General features: G+C 43.8%; 4 protein-coding genes across 5 annotated transcripts in view; 1 reads left to right on the top strand and 3 right to left on the bottom strand.

Annotated features, from left to right (window-relative positions):
* LOC134100129 (vascular endothelial zinc finger 1-like) overlaps positions 1-1,711 on the bottom strand; it is a 22,211-nt gene extending 20,500 nt beyond the window's left edge. For both annotated transcript variants that reach the window (XM_062553197.1, XM_062553198.1), the window contains exon 1: positions 1,600-1,711. In XM_062553197.1, coding sequence (XP_062409181.1) covers positions 1,600-1,632 — 33 coding nt within the window. In that variant the 5' untranslated portion in view covers positions 1,633-1,711. The remainder of the gene's footprint in view (positions 1-1,599) is intronic.
* A 3,990-nt stretch (positions 1,712-5,701) lies between these two features.
* Positions 5,702-6,889, top strand: LOC134099928 (gap junction delta-2 protein). Its single transcript, XM_062552962.1, has 2 exons — positions 5,702-6,665; positions 6,732-6,889. The coding sequence occupies exons 1-2, from the start codon at positions 5,702-5,704 to the stop codon at positions 6,887-6,889; spliced, it is 1,122 nt and encodes a 373-aa protein (XP_062408946.1).
* Positions 6,890-8,759: 1,870 nt separating this feature from the next.
* zgc:171927 (uncharacterized protein LOC100124616 homolog) lies at positions 8,760-12,951 on the bottom strand. Its single transcript, XM_062552423.1, has 5 exons — positions 12,826-12,951; positions 11,628-11,723; positions 10,921-11,016; positions 9,926-10,057; positions 8,760-9,800 (listed from the first exon to the last, which is right to left on the bottom strand). Exons 1-5 carry the CDS (start codon positions 12,937-12,939, stop codon positions 9,582-9,584), a joined length of 657 nt encoding a protein of 218 aa, XP_062408407.1. The 5' UTR covers positions 12,940-12,951; the 3' UTR covers positions 8,760-9,581.
* A 3,270-nt stretch (positions 12,952-16,221) lies between these two features.
* On the bottom strand, positions 16,222-22,189 carry zgc:113149 (uncharacterized protein LOC541363 homolog). Its single transcript, XM_062552422.1, has 5 exons — positions 22,041-22,189; positions 19,962-20,162; positions 18,646-19,164; positions 18,135-18,188; positions 16,222-17,851 (listed from the first exon to the last, which is right to left on the bottom strand). Exons 2-5 carry the CDS (start codon positions 20,098-20,100, stop codon positions 17,298-17,300), a joined length of 1,266 nt encoding a protein of 421 aa, XP_062408406.1. The 5' UTR covers positions 20,101-20,162; positions 22,041-22,189; the 3' UTR covers positions 16,222-17,297.
* Positions 22,190-22,284: the final 95 nt, after the last annotated feature.

The raw sequence follows: 22,284 nt of genomic DNA, 5'->3' as shown, positions 1-22,284 counted from the left end.
CCGTATGAAACCTGTGAAGACGATTTGAACACAACAACGCTTACAGTGATCAATAAACACCCCGTTATATGGTTACAGTCCAGCAAGACGCCCCCACCCCCAACACCGTTACACGTCGCTGTCGAAATAGCTCATGTTAGCGAGCAAGAGTTGAAAAAAAAAAAAAAAAAAAACTTCATTGCATTAGCTATCCATTCCTAGCATAATACCCACATATCCATGGCCTTAATGATGCTTGCCCTTGCGCGAGATAGATTCCACAAAGTTAACTTTAAAATCACAGCACTGCTATGGTGAGGTTAGCAAATCACTTGGCTCTAAGTTAAGGAACTGGAGAATATTACACTTTGAGCTCCAGTAACTATCGCTAGCAAGCTAGCATAGCTGGACGCACTCGCTTATGTGATGAACTGCCAAGAGAAACACAGTCAATTGGTACAACAGCTTGCTAGGGTAGCCAGCTAGCTAGACAGCCATCACTCCAAATCGTAAAACTAGCGGCTAATGCTTAAATAAGCTAAAGATGCTATCTAGCTGGCCATCGAGGCGACCCAAACTGTAGGTTCGCTGTAGAGTGCGCACAATTTTGCAATGAAAGTACATTAACTGTTTTGTTCAATACACCATGCTGACAATGATAAATATAACCCGACTGAATAGCCACTTTGAGGGCAAATGATATGTCAGGGAACTTAACATTACACTGATGTAACGTTGCTGCTGGAATCGAGAATGGGACTGTTTGCTGCAACAAGCTAATACATTAATTATACAGGGATTACACTTTCCCCTGTTGGAGACCGCTACTCAGACAGTTCAGCCTGCCCCCCACGAAATCTCAGAAGACTGGGTGCTGGCCATTAAAGTCTTCTGTTTGAGCTAAAGATTCTAATGCATGAAGGGGGTTTCATCTCCTACCAGCGGACTCGAATTAAAGCGAGGGAACCATGAAAAAAAAAGTTCACAATCGAGGGTAGCCGTTAACGTTAGCCATCCTAGACTGACTGAGACCCACTCCATCCTTTTCTTCTCACTTCTGACTAGTACCGAACATTAGGACTGAAATAGACATATGCATTATGTAAACCGAAATTACAGGAACACTGTCAGGGGGGAATCACAAGAAAAGAACCAACATGTTGGCAACTGCGTCTGTGGCTATCAATACGTCTCGATGATGACGATGGTTGTTTACGCAGTTTTATGATGGAGCAGAAGAGAATTGCTGTATATCATTGAGATAATATGACAATAAATGGTTCAACATCTGAATTTGCTTAGTTATATTAAGATGCATGATAATCTGGACGAACAAAGGCAACTTTAGAGGGCAAAAATAACTGAAAGACTCCGACAATGTTTCCCCCAAAGCGTCATTCCGTGCTATATCCCTCACAGCTGGAAGTCTGGGATTGATGGAGCTCTAACTAGCGAGCTACCTAGCAGCGAGAGCTAGCGAGCTAGCGAGCTACCATTGTTTTGCTTGGATAGCTTCAGTTGAAATAAACGTATTAAAATGTTGTAGGACCCCTATGCATTCTGCTGTTAGGGAAAGATCAAGAAGGATAAATTCATCTTTGTGTCAGATGACTCGCTTACCTGAAATAAAAACGAACTCCAGCTCGGTTCCATTGCAACACTTAAAAATCTGCAGGAAACCTACAAGAAATCTACAACAAAGCAGCTAAACATGGCAGCTGCTACAACTTCCTGTAACCCTTAGGGCCAAACCATTTTATCTGAGATTTGGTGAGATATGGTTGTTCTAATTTTCGCACCTTGTTATATAAAAACGACTTATTTTAGTAGGGTAATTCAAAAATGAGTATTGTCTGGTTGTTTTTCGCCAAGAATGAACGTAGTGTTTATAATCGTTATTACCACTGTCGAATGCCCAAGAACATCCATTTTGAGATGTAATAACCCCCATTAATACATATTTCACAAACCCTTGAGAGGGGTATCAAAAAATGGCATGGAGATGATTCTTTTTTAGATTAATTCTTGCACAGAGAGCAGGTAGTTTTATACTGAAAAAGCTTCGTCTTACAATTAACTGACTTGAATATTAGTGGATAGTTGTTTTATTAACTTGTTATTATTTTTGTAACAAGAAGTCTCATATTATGGGCTATTAAATATATTTTCTTTTGATTAACAATTAATTAGCCTATTCAAGTCGAACACATTTGCAATAGCCTATGGTTCCTTTGGATCGTGCGTAAAATGTTCCATATTTTGGAAGCTGTATGGACATAATAAGAAATCATAATTATATATTGACTGTTGTTCCCCCCCAAATTAATTGTTTATGCTAGAAAATAGAATTATGTTCAGTTGAGATTTAATTGATAACTTCTGTCAAGGAATTGTCTGTAAGTTGAATTTCATTAGAAAAACAAGATGTTGTCGTCTTGGTCGCGCCATAGCATAACCTACAATCTTTCAGTTTTGCTGGAGTTTGAACTTTCACACAGTAAGCCTAATGGGTATTTAGACAGAGTTTCATACTTTGCTTGTGAGGTAATGTAGCAAGCTCAACAGCAGGGGGCAAAATTGTTTGGCTGATATATCTAATCCAATACATGCCGTGAAAAAAAAACACATAGGCTGTCTCTCAAACCGCATACTTCCGTCAGTATTGTGTGCTGTGCACTGAGCGCTTGCTTACGTCGTGTCCACTTTTCGATGGTTAGAATTGTCCAAATATTTGCACTATATTTAAAATAAATATTTGATGTGCAAGTAGGCTAGACGGTTTGAGACACAGCCTATGGGTTTCAGAATTCATCAGGTGTTAAAAAAAAAAGCACCTTATGAATGCAACCTGCATGGTGCTTGATTAACCCACCTGTGGAAAGAGACCTGATGAAACCCATAAATAGCCTACCCACCAGTGCACTCTGTGTCAGCTGACCTTTGTTGATTTTTTTTTAATCATTTTTTTTTTATAGTCACTGTTGTAAAACACAAGCCAGCAGCCTGCAACCTATTGTGCATCCCCTGACTGCTCTTGGAACAGCAATTTAGTGGAGTGGAGGAGGTGGTTAAATCAATTAGACAAAAAAACTCCCTCTCAATTATTGTTGATATGTTTTTTTTTTATAAATAAACAAGAATATTATTGTATTCATATTTCACGTGTGAAAATGTTGTCGATATGCCACACTGGAGCATCCAGTATTCAGGCAGTCAGAGGAACAATCGCTAACCAGCAGCATCAATTGATGGAGCAGTAGAAGAGCGCACAAATAGATATAGATAGATAGATAGATAGATACTTTATTGATCCCCAAGGGGAAATTCAAGGTATAAGATAAGAAATAGGATTACAGTAATTTCCTGCATATAAGCCACATTCTGTATAAGCCACAGGACAGTGTTTTATGCAAGTTAAAAGAAACAAAACCATATTTACACTATATTACCAACCCCCTCCCCCCGTATTAACCTCATAGCTGAAGAAATTTAGCAAAATCAATTTATAAGCCACGGCTAATAGTCGGAAAATTACGGTAGGAATGTAGGCAGAGTGATTAGAGCAGTATATTTTGTGGAACTGTCAATTGGGTGAACCCAGATGATAATCAGTCTGATGTTAGCCAGTCTGTAATATGACAATAACATGGGGCTTCACTATAACCACATGCATGGTTTGGAAATAAATTATCATCTATGTACCTGTCAGTCATCTTATGTATAATATCATCTATACCTGTCAGTCATCTTATATACTATATCATCTATGTACCTGTCAGGTCAACTGTCTGCTCACTGGCCATCAGTGTTGTATGTTATCCAATTCAGCCCTTCCGCTGCTGTCGCACAAAGTGATCTTCCCCAAGTCATACAGTCCTGCAGTCCAGACAGGGCCTGTGGGCAGTGTGTAAAAGGAAGTCGCAGAAGGCAGATGGGGTTGGATCACACAGCCTCTCTGAATCACTGCAGAGTCATTGGCACATGTACTGTAGACTGGTTGCTTGTCATTGGGACTTCAGCCTCGAGCTGCTCACATTCCGTCGGAATTTTCTCTCCCTGGTCACTGCCACTGGACTGGACCTGCATGGTCCATTGGATCTGTTTTTCTTCTTCAACTCATCTCAACACACTCATTCTCTAGAGGAACTCAAAAGTACACACAGACAAATACATACACACACAAACGGCGACACACATACACTCTTCACTTTTGCTCTTTTCTTTGGCCTCCGTTTTGGGCCACACCGTCAGGAGGAGAGGTGGCAGTCTGAGAGTGTGGAGGTGGTGGCGCTCTGTTTGGATAGTAGTGAGCCATGTTTGGACCGACGGATTTCACACCGATGTAGTGATGTTTACTTTAGGCCTGTCTGAAATACCCACCTACGGCGGACATATCGTGACTGGCTTGAAGAATGGACACAGTATAGCTATGGGTTGTGTGGACATTTGACTCAGTGAGATTGGGAGACACCATAATTTAAAGCAGGTAAAAAGTCTGGGGAGAAAAGAAAACTCTTTTTACCATAATATGGTGCCGTTCTCCATCTTTCCAGCAGGTTCTTTTGAGCTCACGGAGGTTCAGAAAACATTTACTCCCATTGTGCCCTTGAATCTTTGTTACATTGTGTATTGGCAGCCTTTTGTTCACATACAGTACAATGAGAGTTTGGGATAGAGGTACTGAATATGTGCTGTCAGCCCATTCTGGCGCACAAGCCTCAATGGAGCCCTCTCCATCGGACAAACAGCAAACACTTCAAATGTAGCCATGCAGGTGGGATGGTTGTGCACTTTACAGGATTTGGATCAAAAAGAGGCTTTTTCGCCAAAGGTGAGTGTCTTCCATTTACATGTTATGAGTTGAGCCATGCCATGAACTACCATGCCCTTGGAGTTTAAGATGCCAACCATTTAATAATATGTAACCTGAAAAAAAAAGAACGGATGGTGGAGCATTTAAACGTTGAGTCTCATCATCACCATACATAGACTTGTCTCTATGGAAGTCATATTAAATGTAAATCAAACCAAGTTCTAAACTGGCGTCATGGTATTGGCATACAGTGAAAATTCTCTAAAGCATCACTCAGTGGCTTTGTTCTGTACATTTGGAGAGAGTGCAAATCTTCTCTCCAGATTAATATTAACAACTGCATGTAGACCGTTTTTTTTTCTTCCCAACACCCATTAATGACTCAAGATGTCCAAATCATGACCTTTTGTCTAGGTGTAATCTAGACATGTTTGAGAATGGCATCTCTAAAATGTGTTCTTTTTGGGACAGATTTTTGATGATGTTTTCCAGTGCACCCCTCCTAAAATGATAAGGAGCCACTCTATACTGTAAGATAGAGAAGGGACAGGTGGCCTATGGCCATAGTCACGCTACGTCTTCTCCTGCCTGGGTTACTGTTAATCCCGAATATTTCCAGACATGAAAATTATCAAAATCATGTATCTTGATAATTCATACAATTTCATGTTTAATGGCACAGTAACGAGATTTGTTTTTTTCGGTCACAATTGTGACCGGCGGGATTAAATGGGTTTTTACTGTTTGTTATTTTGTGTTAAATCAAATGTTCTTGGTTTTTCATGTTGATCAAAACCGGTATGTTCCCCTCCTTGCATGACTGAAGAGCCGCACTCTGCAGGTGTGTGTGTGGTGGTCAGTGTATAGTGACCTGCTCTGTGGTCAATGTGTGTTCCCTCAGGTTGAGTGATGGGAGACTGGTCAATCCTCGGACGCTTCCTCACCGAGGTGCAGAACCACTCGACGGTCATCGGCAAGATCTGGCTGACCATGCTGCTGATCTTCCGCATCCTGCTGGTGACGCTGGTGGGCGACGCGGTCTACAGCGACGAGCAGTCCAAGTTCACCTGCAACACGCTGCAGCCCGGCTGCAACAACGTCTGCTATGACACCTTCGCGCCCGTCTCGCACCTGCGCTTCTGGGTCTTCCAGATCGTCCTGGTCTCCACGCCGTCCATCTTCTACATCGTCTACGTGCTGCACAAGATCGCCAAGGACGAGAAGCTGGAGCTGGAGACGGTGCAGGTGCAGGTGCAGCAGGGCAAGCGTCCGGTCGGGGACTACCTGGGCCAGACGGAGAGGGGCGAGGGTCAGGGGGGTCAGCACTACGAGGAGGACTGGGGCCCGCCGCAGGAGGACGAGTTTGTGGGGCAGAGCCTACTGGACGAGGACTACCGGGAGGTGGGCAAGGACCCCACGCAGCTGTCCAGCCAGGTCCTGCTCACGTACATCGTCCACGTGGTGCTGCGCTCGGTCATGGAGATCACCTTCCTGGTGGGCCAGTACTACCTGTTCGGCTTCGAGGTGCCGCACCTGTTCCGCTGCGAGACCTACCCGTGCCCGACGCGCACCGACTGCTTCGTGTCGCGCGCCACCGAGAAGACCATCTTCCTCAACTTCATGTTCAGCATCAGCCTGGGCTGCTTCCTGCTCAACATCGTGGAGCTGCACTACCTGGGCTGGGTCTACATCTTCCGCGTGCTCTGCTCCGCCTGCTCCGTGTGCTGCCGCCGGCCCGAGAGGGACCCCGCCGAGCGCATGGGCCTCTACGCCCACGACCACCACAACCCCCTGCTGCTGCAGCTCAAGCACTCGCTGCGCGGACACCTCATCCTGCAGAGCCCGGCGCCCGGCGGACAGGAGAAGGTCGGGGGCGGCGGCGGAGGAGGAGGAGGAGTCGGCGGAGGAGGAGGAGGAGGAGGAGCCGGTGGCGGTGGAGGCGGGGGCGGACTGCTCGCCCACGCGCCGGCCATCTCCTTCGAGACGGACTCCACGGTGGAGTGCACGTCCAAGCGGAGCCCGGAGGACAGGGAGCGCATGAGGGTCAAGCTGGCCAACATGGCCAAGCTGGGCCGGACCAAGAAGTCCTGGCTATGAGTCAGGACAAGCCCAGTATGCCATCTACCCTCCCTACCCTCCCTACTCTCCCTCCCCTCTGAGTGGAAGGAGTTTTAGTCAATATACAAACATACTCAAGGTCAGGATACTCAAATACCCTGCCTGTTTTAGTCAGCATACAAGTCAGGTTACTCAAAAAACAACAAACAACAAACTCCTTGCATGGCAGCCTCTGATGCCTTTGTGTATGACTATGTGAGTGAATGGGTGAAATGCATTACTCTGTAAAGCACTTTAAAGCAACACTAAAGAGTTTTTTGTACTTTAAAATATTGTTTCCAAAATCATTTCAGTGGTTCATCAACTCGTAACAGGGTGAATGGCACTTCAGCATTTGCTTCGCGCCCTCTATCGGCTATAACTGCACTATGTATAGCTTATCAGATTGGGTAGCGGATCTGTACTTTGATGGAATGAGACATAAGAAACTACAAATTTGACTTGCTTCGATGTCACAATTCATCATACTTTCATAAACATACTGCTATATAAATAAGTTGCGTACGTGCGACAGAGGAAAAGTGCTTTAGTGTTGCTTTAAGTGCTCGGAGCGAGAAGAAAAGCGCGACATATCCAGAATGCTGTCCATTTACCAGGATAGACCAATCAGAACCTCGCTCCTCCCTGAGGGCAAGATGTTTTAGTCAATATGTATGTTTCATCCATATTGTTCCGTAACATCTTTGAGGAAACACATTTTGGGGACACAGCAGAGAAACAGCATCTAAAATAATCACTAACCATCTCGAACCATGAATGGAAATACAGTAAATAGCTCCAACGAATTCTAAATCATTCAACATTAATTTATTTATTGCACATTTACCTGGATAACAGGTATTATTTGGCATCCATTTGTTCACTTCTTAGCTACTTCTTAGTGAAATTGTAGTTAACATTTAGAAAAATAGATCATATTATTTTTTGCTGTGTAATTTTAGGCTGTTGGCTGTGTGGTACAAGTGATGATTTAAGCATTAGTTTTGGGCCAGTTTGACTGTGAACATGTTTTGGAGTAAGCACTCATTTATATGTAATGTTGATCAGTTCTGACATGTTTGTTAATAACTATTTCTTACAAAACCTTTCTTGGGTGAACTATTGTGAAAGAATTCTTGTTTTTTTATATAAATATTATAGATGTACTTCATTCATGAGAAAGCTTTTAGAATATTTCAGTGTTGCTTAGGCCTAAGACCATTTTCAAAAACATTTTTAGGGGCCAGTTTAATTGGCATACAATAATTCTAAGAGAACTAGCAACCGTGACTGTGACAGTATAGGTGTATGGTTGTACACAAACATAACACACTAGTACTAGTCAACATAAGACTTCACATGCAATTTGAAGAGTGCATTTGCTACCATGTAACATGAGTGAACTTGAATGACTGATAGAACTATCTGTAAGCTTGTGTTTTTTTAAAGACCATTTCAGTGGTACTTTGAATAGGGAAGTCATAAAGGGTATCGATCAAAGGAGTGAGTCAGTATGACGAGCAGAGGAAGAGTTTGAAGAGACTCTTGGTCGAGTGAGAATTTCAAGAAAGACCAAAGGCTGAGAGAGATCTCCTTTAAGGAAGACACTTCTCAGTACATAAAAGGTGCATGAGTATTGAACGAATAATGAATGGAGCTGGAATTCTACTGTCATGAAGAAATGTACACCCATCATACTTGTAATAACTCATCTCGTTCATCCCAAAGTCACACATTATATGCTATTTGCTAGCAGCCCACCAGAGAGCACTGTTTCATAAATTGGACACACTCAACCTAGACTCCGTTATCTGTTTATTGGTATGATCTAACACACGCCCTGGCATAGAGTGAGCACATTTGCACGGAACAGCGACTCACTGCCCTACATGTATGTGAAAATTGAATATGAACAACACTCTGCATGGCAAACAATTAAGAAAAAAGCATATTTAAAATAAGTAAACATTTCAAACGGTAAATACTGGGTGCTACAGTCAGGAGATGTGCATTTCATGGAGTCACAAACATGGTTTTTTTTTCAACTATATATCTGTATTGTTTAACTGTTTAACCTTTAATTAGTGCATTTTACAATAGTCTTTCACTCACTTGTATCACAAATTGTTTTGTTGCAACATATAGCAAAACCAGAGGAGCAAAAAACAGGATGAGGTACCTGCCACTGTCCTTAGAATAGCATAATTATTAACAGCAAATAACTGGAGATGGAGAAAGACACCCCTTCCATTGTTAATCAGTCTTTTGTGACATCGTATACAAATCTGTATTAAACTGCACTGGAGAGAGAATCATGGGGACTATAACTTTATCATTTTAATGACCCACTTTCTGTAAGACATGGACGGGCGATGTCACTCGAGTCTTGTATTTCTTCAACACGTGTAGGTGCACTGAATTATTAATATTCAATAAAAATGAATTCTCAAAAATGCAGCACTGCAACTGTCCTTTCGACAATAATCAAAGTACAACTATATCAGTCTTTTAAATTGCATTTCAGTTATAATGTACTGCAAAACACTGTGCACAGGTACTCACGGGTGGATTGATTGCCCACTTGAATAAAACATCAGAAGAATATAAACTACTTTCAAAATGGTCACACTGACAGTTCCTCTCTCACTCCTACCAACAGCCAAAGTAAATGGATTGACTTCATGGATCTCCATCAACAGCAAGAGTTGGCTTCTTCTGCTTGCTTTTCCCCACCAGGCCAGAGGGGGGCACTGTTGATTTTCGAGCCCATCTTCACAGTCTCATTCTGTACACTCTCACTGCCAACCCTCTTCTGGATCTCTGAAGCCATGGTGAGGAAGGCCTTCTCCACATTGCTGGCATTCTTGGCGCTGGTTTCAAGAATCTGGATTTTGAGCGATGTGGCAAATTCCTGAAACCATCGGAGCAAGAAATAAGATGTTTTGAGTTCAAACAAAATGAGAAAATTAAATTAAATCTGGTTTCCCTCAACGTGTTTTTCTTAGTGTTGTGTGAGCTTACTCCAAACACAATTACCTTTGCGGTTATGAAATCCACCACCTTTCTAGAGACCAGGTCGCATTTGTTGCCCACCAGAAGCTTGGAGACGTTTTCACAGGCATAGCGGTCAATCTCCTCCAACCACTGTTTCACATTGTTGAAAGACTCCTGTCGCAACCAAGACGGCATGATGAAACCACTGTCTGATGTTTTCATTCAACATGTGCTGTGCCAAAATGAGTTGGATCATTTCTCATTGAATAGGCTGAGTAATTGACCCAGCCATATAAGGAAAATATATCCCAGACAGGCCTTGGATGTGTTGGCGCAGAGCAATCGGTCTACCTACAGAAGTGCCCTTTTGTCTCCTTTTCTCAAAGCCACAGCTGCTCTTTGTTTTACAGCTTACTTTAACTTAAGCAGGTCGTCTCTGAACAATTAGATTCTCTGAACAGTTAGATTTAAATTTTCTGTATGTCACACTTTCTCTTGTCTCTTTCCACAGAAATGGCTGAGACAGAATGTTTATTATAGCCTAAGCAGGCAGAATGCCAAATGGTGTACCTAACTAATTGCTCACCCCAGAGAGGCTTAATCAAATTATCCCAGGAAATGGCATCACTATACCTGCCCCCCTCCAATTCGACCCCAGACGTGAATGTTTATTCGGGCATTATAACTCGCCACGAGTATCCCAGTTCATGACTTAATTGTTACCTTGGTTTCACTTTGTAACGCTGCGCTGTGCTGTGCTTAGAGATCTGCTGCAACATCCAGAATAAATAACGATATTCGCAGGCCAGCCTGAAGTTTTACCTGCTCTCAACTACATTGGGTACAACTCAGTGTCCCCATTTGGAATTAAGGAGACAATTTTAAAGTATGTATATTTTTGGCCTTTTCTATGCCTTTAATGAGACAGGACCGGACAGTTGCGCCATAGCTGAGCCTTAAAGAGACCATTTTAATAGCGGTCTTCAGAACACGACCCCCAGATTAGTCAGTGGGAGGAGACAGCGCTGTGTGTGTACCTGGTCAGTAACATCATACACGATGATGATCCCGTGCGCCCCTCTGTAGTAGCTGGAGGTGATGGTGCGGAATCTCTCCTGCCCGGCCGTGTCCCACTGACCAGCACAGACGGAGGAAGAAGAGGCACAGAGGGAGGAAGAGGAGGCACAGAGGGAGGAAGAGGAGGCTCAGCTTTGTGCCCTGATGAAGGCCCCAGCCGCTACGCGTGGGCATTTTTAGGTCCTTGTTGGACATGTCTAGTTCGAAATAAAGACATTTTAAACTTGTGGAGAGCCTTGGTCGTGGAGAATTTTTTTCTCCTTTTTCTTACACAGGCTCTGCTTTGTGTTGGACTCAGGCCCACAGTTAATGTTTACCATCAAACACAACTCAGCTAGTTAAGCAGGAGAATTTGCAATGGTGAGATACCGGTACAATGCAATGGCGGAATTTACATTTACAGGGCACTACAAGAGGCCCCCGAGGATTATAGTGTCTCTCCTTACAACATGACTGTAAGGTATTGTGATTCAGTGTACAGTTAAGCAGTTCAAATGAGCACTACTGAAGCTCAAAGTAGTTAACCCTTTGCTAAAACCAAACAAAAATGCTACTTGCAACCTCTGGCTCAGGACTTGTATCATATTTACAGCCTAAAGTGAGAATGCGTGTTCCTTATTCAAACAAGAAACCAGTACATTTGTATACTACCATCATCTGTACTCACAATCTGTAGCTTGACTGTCTTTCCATCCATCTCGATGGTCCTGATCTTGAAGTCGACCCCGATGGTGCTGATGTAGCTCTCTGTGTAGGTGTCATCCTGTGTGGGCAGCACGTTGAATTGAGTTAGAAAGAGACTCAATATCAGCAGACTGGTCTAGATCTACATCCGTGCACAAGCAGTTCGATCTAGATCAGTTCAATGTCAAGATATCAGGGTTAGATCAGAGTTAGATCAGGGCTAGATCAGGGCTAGGTTAGGACTAGATCAGAGCTCAGGACCAGATCAGAGCTAGATCAGGACTAGGTTAGGACTAGATCAGGACCAGATCAGAGCTAGATCAGGACTAGGTTAGGACTAGATCAGGGCTAGATCAGGACCAGGTTAGGACCAGATCAGAGCTAGATCAGGACTAGGTTAGTGCTAGATCAGGGCTATGTTAGGGCTAGATCAGGGTTAGATCATAGCTTAATACTAATGTAATAACCTTTGTGAGGAATAAAATGATGAATATAATTGGACTGTAAACATCCATAATCAGAAGTAGGCTATATCCAAACACATCAGCTATAGCATTAGATTAGAATGTATTAATTTGGCACTGGAGACACTGGAGGAACAACAATAGCCACAGGAAATTAGAAGACCTTGGAGTAAGAGCTAACACTAACTCTACTCAGTCTGTCCCATTAGAAGACCTTGGAGTATGAGCTAACACTAACTCTACTAAGTCTGTCCCATTAGAAGACCTTGGAGTAGGAGCTAAGATCAACTCTATTCAGGTTGTCCCATTGGAAGTCAATCAGTCAGGGTGCAATGCTGCTGTCTCTATATCTGTGTCTTTCTGACTAATAGGAACACAAAGGATGCATCTACGAGCAGGGTTAAACTTTTTGAAGCTAAAGCACACCAAAGGTCAAATAGAAATACCAAGGCACACTGACCTATGGTTACTGAATTATGACATAATAACATTTGATACTATAACCAGGGGGTCCATAACCGGAGCACATGCACAAGTTATGACATTAGCAAATTCACAGAGTAGGAAAAGTCATTTCATTCCGTTGCTTGATGCATTTAAAAAAATCCACCTCTAGCCTATTGCATAAGCCTGTACAAAAACTCATTGGGTTTCTCAAACATCTGAATACAGTACAGGCCAATGCAAGCCTTAGTTGTCAAAGCAAAATATGCCTACCGCAAACCGCAAAAGAAGACATGACTTGCCAACTCCCGAGTCTCCTATGAGAAGCAGCTTGAACAGGTAATCACTGTGAGACAGAGAAGGTAGAGGACACAACCAACAACACATTGGAAAGTTGTCAAGGAAACAATGAGAGAATTCATTTAAATACATACACACTCATGCACGAGAGAGAGAGAGAGAGAGAGAGAGAGAGAGAGAGAGAGCCACACTCTGTTCTCCTTTAAGCAATCAAGCATTCAATGCACACAAATTATACACACAAGGTAGGCAGATGATATGGACATATTAGTGCCATTGATAGTTATTGGTTTCACCATCACACACCAGAAGTCTTTGTCTGCTGAAAACAAAACACTAGTTGTGTCTCAAGCATACCATCAGATCATATTACCAGAGACGAGGCCTTCCCGAAGCTCACACAACATGTCAGGATTGTCGCACCAATACCACATGACATTCAGTATCCCACAAAGACAGAAAAGACAACTTGCCCCTACATTACAGTACCTAGGTTTTCAGAGCTTTAAGAGGAAGGAATGGAACAAAGTCTTATCGACAGTGTCAGCTATCAAAGAGCATCATGATGTACTAAGCTTTTCCCCCCTCTACATCCACTGACACTTGACACAATCAGAGGACTTTGAAAGACATCCGTAGTGCACTTACTACTCTGGAGTCATCATAAAGTACAGGGCTCTCCAAGGGGTCCTGTCGTGGCTCTCTTCTGTCGGAGGGTTTGTGTGTTGTTGTGGTTGTCAGCCGCTGAGGTGTGGAGTTGGTCAGGGAGCTCTGGGAACGGCCAGCCCAGAAGCAGACCCCATCATTTATTCAAAAGCACCGATCAGATTACAGGAGTGGACGTTACCTGTTCCTTAAAGGCACAGGGCTGCTCCGATGCCCGCAGGTGTGAGGACTGAGGGCTGTCTAAGGGAAGGTATGGCTCCATAGTGAACTGCTCTTTCACACAGGGTATGAGATCCATTGGCTGGTTTAGCGATTGGACACTTGGAAGAGATTGGAATTTCAAAAACAACCAATGTGAAAATAGTTTTTAATTGTAAAATCATATTTGATTGATTTTATGAATATCGACACATACAGACACAGGCAGACACATGTATTTTGACTGACCCCTTATTAATAGATGAAAAAAAATAAGATGCAGTATTTAGGCCAGAGTCCAGAAATGTTATCTTCAAGAGATACCAAAACCATTCTGCTCAGGGTGGGGTGGTTCTGATCTTGAAGACAATCAATCAGAGGAACACCCACAGGTTAGATAACCTTTGAAACAAATGAACTGGAAAAAATCATTAAAACATACAACAGTGGCAATAATTGTTCTTATACCTGACAGCTTAAATCGTAGACTGCTTCAAACTACTTTAAACTATAAGGATACTTGCATACCTCTGTTTGGCCCAATGCAAGTACAGTATCTCTCAACGCTGCAAAGGTGAAGCTACATTCATGGATCTGGCCTGTGATTAGCACCTGGTCCCGTATTTAATGGGCTATTCCTTGGGCAATGCTGCAGTCCCCCACCAGGTTTCATGAGATGGAGACAAGTAGTTTTAGTGTTACCTTCCTTACAGACAATCTGAAATGAAATCTACTGAAACCATAGCCTCCTTGATGGAGGTAATTAGTTGGTTTCACACTGACCTTTGAACAAAACAAAACAAAACAAAAAAAAATCATATCAAAGTATCTTTTAGAATCATTGTAACCTTTGTTGAAATCTGATTTTGGTCAATGAATGTGCATTTGTGCTCCGTAACATTCTTTACATGCTATGGTCGATGTTGGTTATAGTGATGCCCTTTTGGTCAGGATTACACAAGCTAAGAATGTACCAAGTGGATATCACTTTTCTCTTTCCTCTGTGGGCTGAAGGCAGCTACTGTATGTTCCCCCTTGTGCTCGTTGGAAAAGGCTGAGCCTAGCTGTGTTAGTAGTACATTTGATTATTCCACAGGAACACGGCTGCTTCAGTTGTTTGGATATGGGAGAAGGGAAGAGTTTGCAGCAGCCTTTAAGGACCTTGGGTGAATCAACACTTTTAGAAAACACTGAGCCTACTCTACTTGGTGATTTCCCCCAACTCAACTGAACATGGTTCTTAACACCAAATCCTATCTGCAAGTTTCAGTAGCAGGGAAATACATCTATAACTCCACCTGTGTGCCAAATTCAGTCTATCTGAAGGAGTATATGTGTAAACTGAAGATTTACAGTGACCACAGGTCTAAGCCAAAGTTCCTACTAGGAAACAATGCAGCTACATTTGTTGATTGACAAAAGAATGTATGTAAATGTAAAAAAATAATGGGGCCAGTATTGGTTCTTCAGAGCAATGCCAGAGAAGAACCTTTTTCAGTGCTTCAAAGAACCATACAGTTCAACACAGAGCTTTGACTCTCCATGGAACCATCCAGAGATGTAAAGAACCATTAAGCACCCTTAGCTTTCAGTTTACATTTACGTTTGACATACAGATTCTATATTCAGCAAAATATGACTATGTTCAATGAGACTGCATAGGGGTTGTAGAACAGCTACAGGAAATAGAAAAAAAATCTTTAGGTTCATCAGTCCAGGCCAGGGCGCTTGTTTGGTGGAAAGGCAAATTTATTTTCACCCCCTCTTAACTGAAATCACAAAGATGTCATTGCAATAGTATTTTCTGTTAATACAAGTATGACAATAGTCCTGTTAGAAAAAATTGGAAAGGATGTTAGTTCAAGTTAATCAAAACAAACAAATGTCTCATCTGATGCTTGGAATTCCATAAGATGCGATAAATAAGGAAAAGAATAGGTTTCAGGTACAGCACGCCCCATTCGACACTTAACACTTAACTTAATTTCGACTAAATTGGTCATCTCATTAACTGTACATGAGGCTGCAATAACAGACACAGCTACGCATCAGCAGGAAGGTGATGCAGAGAACCGTTCACCTGCCGCTGTTACCCTCGAGGAACAGGAAGTGATGTATGAGGAAACACCACACTGACTGGAAACAGTAGCCACTCAGCAGTCTGCCATGAAGGGTTACCTGTGTTGGCCATCTGACATTGGCTGCGATTGGAGAGCCTTTTCTGCTAAGAAAGGTTCCTAACGGAGTGAAATGGCCCTGAATGCCAGTTGCCATTGTAAGAGCTGGTCAAACACTCAACGCCAAACGCTCAAGATAGGGACTGCCTTTCTGATCTTCTGTAGCCATAGGGTTCACTGGACCATCCTTTACAAAAGGAAACGGTAACATCATCCCAAAATTAATTGCAACAACAACACTTAAAGACCCAAGTCAGCAACTTCCGCCACATACTGTAATTACATAGCTTAGCGTAAGTGGGACTGGATTCTCTTTGGACTGGGGCCGTCTGTATGAATTCTCCTTCACATCTACCGGTGACCTCATGCTTTCCATGGAGGTTAAGGAAAAGTGGTCTGGTAAGGTCCCAGGATATATTTTTCTTGACCATCCAACCGCAGCCAAGTCTATATCAAGTCTCAAGTTTACGCCACTAAAGCTTATGTGTCAGGTCATCCACAGTATTTCCACTAGTTATTTAAATATAAGTTATATAGCAGGATTCCTGAAGGGTTCACCGGCTGATCTCAGTACAGTGCTTGTACGTATCGCTACATTTGTACATCTACTTTTCATGTTTGGGAGCAACTGGCTGCCAACATATACACCATAACGGCAGAGAGAATATAGTTATGAGTGTCCATGTCATAGAAGATTTCATAAAAATCAAGTTTGAGTAATTCTTTCGGCAGTCTAGTGTTTGTGGGGTTGAATCTCCCATGAACGCGCCTTCATCTTGTTCCAGAACTCTATAATCTTCTCACCAACTTCCCCTATAAACTTCCCACAATATACAAATGAAACCCACTGCATAGAGTCAAAATGGCGCGCGATATCTGCTCCTCTCTGTTGCACAGAAACCACTGCGCACACGCTGCCAGTCTTTTTGTTTAAAATCAATACTGTCCATAGGTTTTCTGTTCAAATGTCCATGAATATATTTCTGTGCTTTCATGACGAGGTGAGGTTTGCGACTGAGAACTAAAGCACAACCAGTGACATGAAACAACAGGATGGATAGATGTAGACATATCGTATAAGGAGGAATTACTCAAATAAAATATCATTCAAAATATCTCAGAATCTGAGAGTGAATTTGGCGATTTAAAAAAAAAAAAAAAAAATCCATATCTAGTAAAAGAACAATCATTTCTCTGAACTATCCCAGTGTTTCCGCGACAACAGACATTCTCAGTTAAGTACCTTCTAAATCTTTTTCATCCTTTATAATACAATGCAAAAAAAAAAAAAAAAAAAACCTGACACTGGATTGCATCTTTTCATCCACAACAATTTTTGACGAGGAAAAAAAAAAAAAAAACGTAGACGAGGGGAAGTCGTCCCCGGGGGAGCCTCGGCAGGGCTCAGGGCAGGAGCGGGCGCCCGTTGAGCTTGTCCTGCATGAGCGTGAGCGCTCCGGCGGTGAAGTCGCGCAGCACGTGGAGGGCGTCGCGCTGCAGCTGCAGGGAGTCGCGCACGAAGGCCTGCTGCGTCTCCACCAGCTGCTGCACCGACTCGCTCATGGTCTCCAGCGAGCGCGAGATGGAGCCCATGAGCGCCGTGGACGCCTGCTGCTCCTGCAGGCTCAGGGTGGCGCTGTGGGCCAGCTGCTCGTGCAGGGGCCCGGCACTCAGCTGGGCCGGCGCCGGCCCGAACGAGGGCGCCGCCACCGCCGCTGGCACCGCCATGCTGGAGCCCGGCCGGGGGGTGGAGGAGGAGGCGGGCGCGGTGGTGGGCGGAGACGAGCCCGAGGCGGAGGGGGTGGAGGGGCCCAGCGAGGAGCCGTTGAGGCCCCGGTGGCCAGAGTCAGGGCGGGGGCGCTCCAGGTCGACTGGGGGGGGCACGGGAACGGAGGTGTCCAAGAAGGCCGGACCGCGCTCACGCCCTGACTGGCTGTCGTCGTACTTCAGCAGGCTATCTGCAAGACAAACACACACACAGAGTCCATGCTTTAACAAAGCTACTCCAAACAATTACAATATGCACATACAGTACATATACATATACAGTGGTTGGTTGATGATTCTTGGCAGACGCTTTTTTTTTTATCATAATAAATTACCAGTTCAAAATAGTGATGACAAAAGCAATCATCACAATAACATCAGCCACGACTCTGCAAAGATAACTAATTAGTTAGTAGTAAACAGTGTCCCTCAAAAGCCCAAAGAGTCAGAGTATTCAGACAAACTGTGCATTACCTTCCATATCTGGAGACTCAAACTGGAAGTCAGTCAAAGGATGCGGGGAGTTCCCTGCAGAGAGAGAGAAGATGTATAACTATTAATGCTATTGCAAACACAATGCACTGTAACAACGTCAACAGTGTTAGAAATCAAAGTCAGTGTTTATGCAACACACAGACATCCTTCATTTGTATACAGTATATACTTTGGTTTAATCAGACAGGACAGTAAAGACTGACAGGAGGCAGGGAGGGGGGGCACTCAGGTGGGAACTTGGACCCAGACGTGGTATAGACACTGCAGTAATATCCATAAAGGACTACTATGGGTGCCTCTCATTCGGCTTTTATACATCCTCCCTTCCTCCTCGGGCCTTGATCCTCACTGATCTACATAAAGAATGATGGGACGGCAACAATGGGATAGTCTATCCAGTTTTAGTTATAGATCAGTGGGAACGCCCCTCGAGGAGAGATGTTGAGAGGCACCCTATCAGTCCTCAAACACATATGCACTCAACACTCACGTGTGTACATCATGTCTGTGGGCAGGCCCAGATCGTTCTTGGTTGGCATGACAGAGAGCGGCGCAGCCATCACCATAGTGACGGGCGGAGGCGGTGGCGGAGGCGGCTGTGGCTGGGGCTGTGGCGGCGGCGGACCGGGCAGCAGCATCCTCGTTCTGCTGGACGTGGTGGCTCTCGGGCGCATGGGCATCACCGGGCCCATGGAATCGTTGTCGTCGCCGTCGTCGTCCGGGAACGGGGCGCCGTAGGGGTGCGGCTCTGTGGCGCCCGGGTTGGGCATCTGCAGGATCTGGTGCACCATGGCCTCGATGGGCGAGAGGTCGCGCGCCACGCGGGCAGAGGAGGCCCCCGACGCGCGCATGGCCGCCACCTTGCGCTTGGTGTCGCACTTGAGGTCTGACCACTTCTTGATGATCTCCAGGATCTCGCGCGGGCACTCGCTGATCTCGTTGATGCTGGCCGTGATGGCGGCCCACGTGCGCTTCTTCACGTCCGACGACACGCCGCGGTTAAACTTGCCTGAGGGAGGAGAGGAGAGGAGAGGAGAGAGGGACAGAGAGAGAAAACAGGAAAAAGGAAAGAGAAGAAGAAAGAGAGAGTTGGAGAAAGAAATTGACACAGAGAAACAGTAATGAATAAATGAATAAATAAAGACCTACAGAGTAATTAAATGAAAGAGTAATAGTAATTCTGACACTACGTGAACTCCCAAAAGAAAGGCTCATAACTTAATTATACGACTTTAAAGAAACAGATCAAACACCTGTTGGATATCTCACTAATACCACTACGGAGTAAAACTTGTGTCGCTTGAAATTAATCTAACATTTTGGATGTGCATTTGAAATGCTAAATTTGAACAATTTGAAAACCACACACATGAATGCACAGAGAGCCAAAGGGAGCTCTTTGAAAGTTATTAGCTTCGTAATAACACGATTATACTAAAAAAATATCAACTTAAAATACAATAGCTGTAGGTTAATTACTGAACAAGCAAAGTTCAATTTCAACAGAATTTCAGATGGAATGTTTATCTGAGCATGCAGCTCTCCTGTAGTGACCAAGCCGTGCAGGTCAGTCCAGCGGGACCACACCTGTCAGGGACGAGACTCCACCAGAGACCTACCAACCAGCATGTGGCGTTCCTCCTGAGCGTGTAGCTCTTCTGTAGTGACCTATAGTGACCTGTAGTCAGGGACGAGACTCCACCAGAGACCTACCAACCAGCATGTGGCGTTCCTCCTGAGCGTGTAGCTCTCCTGTAGTGGCCTATAGTGACCTGTAGTCAGGGGAAGAAAGACTCATGCTCTTACCTACGAGGATGTGGCGGTTCCTCCTGACTTCGTTGAGCATCAGCTGCACCTCCTCGAAGGAGAACCGGGACTTCCTCCTCTTGAAGCGCACTCCTCCTGCGCCTCCTCTCCCTGTGCGGACGTAGGGGTACCCCGACATCGTGTCCAGTGCCTGTCCCCTTCAGTGCACACGGTGGACAGCCACACTGGGCAGAACTTGGACTGAATAAATAAATAAATAAATAAATGGACAATGGTCAGTAGTAGTAGGTATGAGTGGTGTGTGCGCGCTTAGTATCTGGTTTCCGTTGGAGGATGGGTTTGCCCCGAAACGTCACGTTGTTAAATATTTGCTTGGGAGCTATACTTCTGGTGTGCAGACTTTATTATGTTAACAGAAGTCAGTAGTGCCAAGTACAGTAGATCATTTCCAGGCCCATATCAAAATATAAGAAACAGATATCGGCTCCTGTTGTATCGGCATTTTAAAACGGCTCAATCTGAGTTGAGTCAAGCAGAGGGGGGGTATAGCAAAAAAGGAAATTAAAAGAAAACAAAATTATAAAGTTAACTTACGAACCAGCTCAAATATCATTGAAGTGATTATTTATTAAATAAAACATCTTGGAGACTCCCTGAGTAGTACCACAACAGACAGTCCGCGTACCACAGTTTGAGAACCACTGCTTTAATCCATTAGTGAGGGTGCCCACATGTTTAAAAGGTGAACACTGCTGATGAGTGGTCCAGAAATGGTTGGAGACGGAGGAGAGGGAATGTTGTCCTCGGTCATGGCACTAATTATCATATATTTGGTCTTTGCTCCATTTATTGCTAAGGAAAACGCATGACGCCATTCAATATATCATGGCATTTTCAGAGTCCTAACCAAAATCGAGAGAAATGAATGTGTTGTATTATTTTGTATCAGTGCTATAGCCTACTGACACTCATAAATGCTGTAGGTCGAGTAACATCTGTTCAATTACTTCATTTGTATAGCATTACATAAATGCATTAGGTCATTGTAATTTGTATTATTATTATTATTATTATTATATGCATTTTATCATACCGTTTTTACAATTCTATGCTTTTGGAGTGTTTTGGAGATTCAGTATGCACTGGTATGTATACTTCACACATCTTTTCGTTCCATCTTATTGCCTGAATGGACAATCATTTGGAATTATATTTGAATTGTATACCCTGCGTGTATTTGTTTACATGTGTAACAACACACATTACACTGCACTCGTTGATAGGAAGTTGCACTGTTTGACATATTTAAATGTGTGTATGCTTTCAGGCTTAATCAACCACATCTGTAACGCCTCGACCAATCTTCATTTGTCTGCATTTCTATCATGACCTTCGGTCATTCACAAAATCAAACGAGAAACTATCTTGAGTCTTCACTTCCACGGTGTCACGACGTAACGTTAACGTGAATCATCTTGAGGACAGATGCGTGAAAAACTGCGTAATTGCTCCCAATCAAAACGGTATTCTTTAGTAAGCTGTATATTCCCGTGTGCAGGTGATGCTTTTTAAAAAGACAGACGGGTTATTCGCAAACATCAGATCAACACAGTTTTGATTCATTGGTGCCTTCTTCTTTAAATTAACCATTACTGCTAATTGCTAATGCTTCCTGGTTCTTTGTTGTCCTGTCGGTGTTCCCTATTGCTAGCTGTGATGTACGTGCAAGCAGCCGATGGTACAGAGTCGACCCTACGCCATCGTACATTTGTGTCGAAGGCGGAAATCACAAGACTGGGCTTCTGGAAGACAGAAAGTACGCGACGAATCGCTGTAGAAAATGCAAAACTGATAGCGAAATTGATGATCATTCGAGTTGGTTGCAGTCGAGTGCAAACCGCGCATCGCTAAACAGAGTGTTTTAGAACATTAGACGGGTACATCGAACTCATTAGCTGGCTAACGAAAGCCATGATGTGATGTCTTTGTCGCTAGCTAGCTAGCAACGTTTTCCCAAAATGTGCGAACCACATCGAATATATTCACAGTAATAAGATTGCCACAGAGCAAAGACACACTCAACTTTTAGGTTCAAGTTGTTCTGTTTGCGGTACTCACGCGTAAATCCCGATGTAGTCACGAATAATGTCGGTCTGTCGTCAGTGTATTCCTATGATTCAACCCGAGAAACTTCGTAGAGCACAGAACCCCTGCGTTGCGCAGGCTCAACTACGCGCCCGTCAGCGCAGAAACTACGAAATCACCCTATAATACGGGTTTTGGCAAAGTGCCCTCAATGCTCAAGGGACTGCATATTCACTTTACGAACTTCTCAGTGGCAGAAACCCACAAATCCAGCTTC

Source organism: Sardina pilchardus, chromosome 13 (assembly GCF_963854185.1).
Source record: "Sardina pilchardus chromosome 13, fSarPil1.1, whole genome shotgun sequence".
In the NCBI taxonomy this organism is placed as follows: Eukaryota; Metazoa; Chordata; class Actinopteri; order Clupeiformes; family Clupeidae; genus Sardina; species Sardina pilchardus.
This window is presented reverse-complemented; position numbering and strand designations above follow the sequence as displayed.